Source organism: Myotis brandtii, unplaced genomic scaffold (assembly GCF_000412655.1).
Source record: "Myotis brandtii unplaced genomic scaffold, ASM41265v1 scaffold36667, whole genome shotgun sequence".
Classification (NCBI taxonomy): Eukaryota; Metazoa; Chordata; class Mammalia; order Chiroptera; family Vespertilionidae; genus Myotis; species Myotis brandtii.
Window position 1 is genome coordinate 1 of NW_005364089.1, and position 2765 is coordinate 2765.

A 2765-nucleotide genomic window follows, 5' to 3' on the forward strand; every position below is an offset into this window, starting at 1 on the left:
GCCCCTGCAGAGGAGTCCAGAGCTCAGAGCTGGTGTCCCCTGGGGCGCAGGGTGAGGACAGCACAGGGAACCCTCAGTCCCAGGTTCCAGTCACAGCCCCGCCCCTTCCAGGCTGGGTGACCTGGGGCACGTGGTTAACCTCTCTGAGCCTCAGTGAAGTGGGTGGTGGGGTCAGCAATTCCTGGTGCATGACTGCTGTGAGGTGAGAGGAGATGACCCTGCCCACACACCCCTGCCAGCTCCTCTCAGTCCCCTGGGTGTCACTGACCTTGGTGCCTCGCACGGTGCTCATTAAATGGCATCACTGGCTCATTCATGACGTGATGAGGGTAAAGAACTCTCCTGACCTTTCATGACTGATTCCTTTCCAGGAGTCGTCCCCAAACCCTCCATCTGGGCTGACCCAGGCCCCATCGTCACCAACGGGGGCTCTGTGACCATCTGGTGTCAGGGGTCTCTGCAGGCTAGTGCCTACGTTCTGTATAAAGAGAGGGGCTCTGAGCCCGGGGATACCAGGATCCCACAGGACTCCAGCAACAAGGCCAGTTTTCTCATTGGAGCCACGACCTCACACCACGCAGGGCTGTACCAGTGTGCATATTACAGCACTGGGGACATACTCTCAGAGCTGAGTGACCCCCTGCTCCTGGTGGTGACAGGTAAGGGAGACACCGGGTCCCCTCCCCACTATGGGCTCCAGGTCACAGGCAGAGGGAGTACAGTGTGGCCTCAGGGGACCCCACCCCTCAGAGAACACACCTGGGGCATGAGGGCGACGGTCCCTTTAACACAGACCCTTTCTCCTCCCTCAGGAGTTGGCAGTGCACCCTCCCTCTCAGCCCAGCCAAGCCCTGTGGTGGCCTCAGGAGGGAATGTGTCCCTGTCCTGTAGCTCTAACATCACATCGGGCCATTTCCATCTGCTGAAGGAGGGAGGGGCTGACCCGCCCCGACACATGGAAGCAAAACTGAGGATGCATGCTGGGATGAGGCAGGCCAAAACCATCTTCCCTCTGGGCCCTGTGAGCCCCTCTCATGGGGGAACCTACAGATGCTTCAGTTCTAACAGCTCCTACCCATACGTGTGGTCACAGCCCAGTGACCCTCTGCACATCGAGGTCACAGGTGAGGGACAGACCCAGGTGCAAACACATCGGTTTCCTGGGCCTAAAACGACTGTGCTGTGTGTCCATTGGAGCCCTGGGCTCATGGGGTCAGTGACACTGGCCTCTTGGGGACCGACCCACGGGTGTGAGGCTTCGGGAAGGACATGTGAGACCTTTCACTGCAGCCCAGTGGGCGATGTGGGGTGTCCCCTGGTACCACTGTCCCCTCCTCCCAGGTGTGCACAGGGAGCCCGCCCTCTCGGCCCAGCCAGGCTCGCTGGTGCTGCCTGGACACAGCCTGACCCTACAGTGCCAGGCGGAGGCCGGCTTTGACACATTCGCTCTGACCAAGGACGAGGGGCTCACACACCCCCAGCGCCTCCATGGGCAGCACAGCCCCCACTTCCCCCTGGGCCACGTGAACCACACCCACGGGGGCCGGTACAGATGCTACAGTGGACACAGCCTCTCCTCTGTGTGGTCGGCCCCCAGCGCCCCCCTGGACATCCTGGTGGCAGGTGAGGAGCCAGCCCTGCCCCTGTCCTGAGGGTCTGCTCAGGGCTCTGGGCCCAGAGTCACCTGGGGGTGATGGGGTCCAAGAGAGGGGCCTGGAGCAGAGGCTGAGCTGGGCAGAGGTCTTGGGGAGGGTGTGAGAAAGGGGGTGAGGGTCATGGAGATAAAAGACACCCCCTGGGGGACTGAGAGGAGATGAGAGGGATCATAGACAGAGTCTCTGGAGAAGGACAAGGTCCCTGAGCTCAGGGTCAAGGGCGTGAGGGGAGGGGTGGCTCTCTACACATCACAACCTTCCTCCCACCAGGAATGTACAAGAAACCCTCCCTCTCAGCCCATCCGGGACCCTCAGTGCCCAGGGGAGTAAATGTGACCCTGCAGTGTGGGTCTGAGATCTGGTTTGACACCTTCCACCTGCACAAGGAGGGGTTACTGGACCCTCCCCAGCACCTTCATCTGCAGAACACGTCTGCACCCTCTCAGGCCATCTTCACCCTCAGTCCTGTGAGCTCAGGCCACCAGGGGACCTACAGGTGCTATGGCTCACGCAGCACCTCCCCCTACCTGCTGTCACACCCCAGTGACCCCCTGGAAGTGGTGGTCTCAGGTGAGGAGCCCCAGCCCCACCCCTGTGTCCTCAGGTCAGTTCAGGGCCCTGTTCCCAGGGAATCTTGGCTGTAATGGGTGTGATGGGGTCACAGAAGGAGGGTCCCCCAGAGGGAACTCTCACCCCCAGAGGGATGGAAAGAGCCAGAGCCATTCCCATCCCTGCCTCATCCCCATCCTCCTCCCTGAGGCCCAGACATGCTCCTGTGGGCAGAGGGAGGCTGGAGAGGATGGGGCTGACCAGAAGGAGAAAGGCCAGAGGCACCCATCCTGACCCTCCAGTCCCCAGTCCTGTGGCCTCAGCCAGAGAGACCAAGACTAGAGTGTGACCAGAAGAGGCCAGATTCCCAGAGAGAGCAGGACCCCCTGCTGGGGCTCGGCCTGTCTCCCAGAGGGCCTCGGGAGGGGGTGGTCGGAGATGCTGGGGGACCACCAGGGGAGGAGCAGCCCCCACTCCCCACCTCCCATCCTGATTGAGGAACCTCTGAGGATTGGTCCCACAACGGGAAGTCAGGCCCGCAGAGGACTAAGTGAGGGTCTG

The 2765-nt window shown here is 61.6% G+C and overlaps 1 protein-coding gene across 1 annotated transcript; it reads left to right on the forward strand.

The window, feature by feature from the left end:
* Positions 1 to 371: 371 nt before the first annotated feature.
* LOC102259518 (leukocyte immunoglobulin-like receptor subfamily A member 6) lies at positions 372 to 2413 on the forward strand (the record flags this gene model as incomplete). Its single annotated transcript, XM_005872108.2, has 4 exons — positions 372 to 659; positions 813 to 1124; positions 1342 to 1623; positions 1926 to 2413. Coding segments are annotated over 4 exons (1256 nt in total), but the record flags the coding sequence as incomplete, so codon positions are not given.
* Between the last annotated feature and the right edge of the window lie 352 nt (positions 2414 to 2765).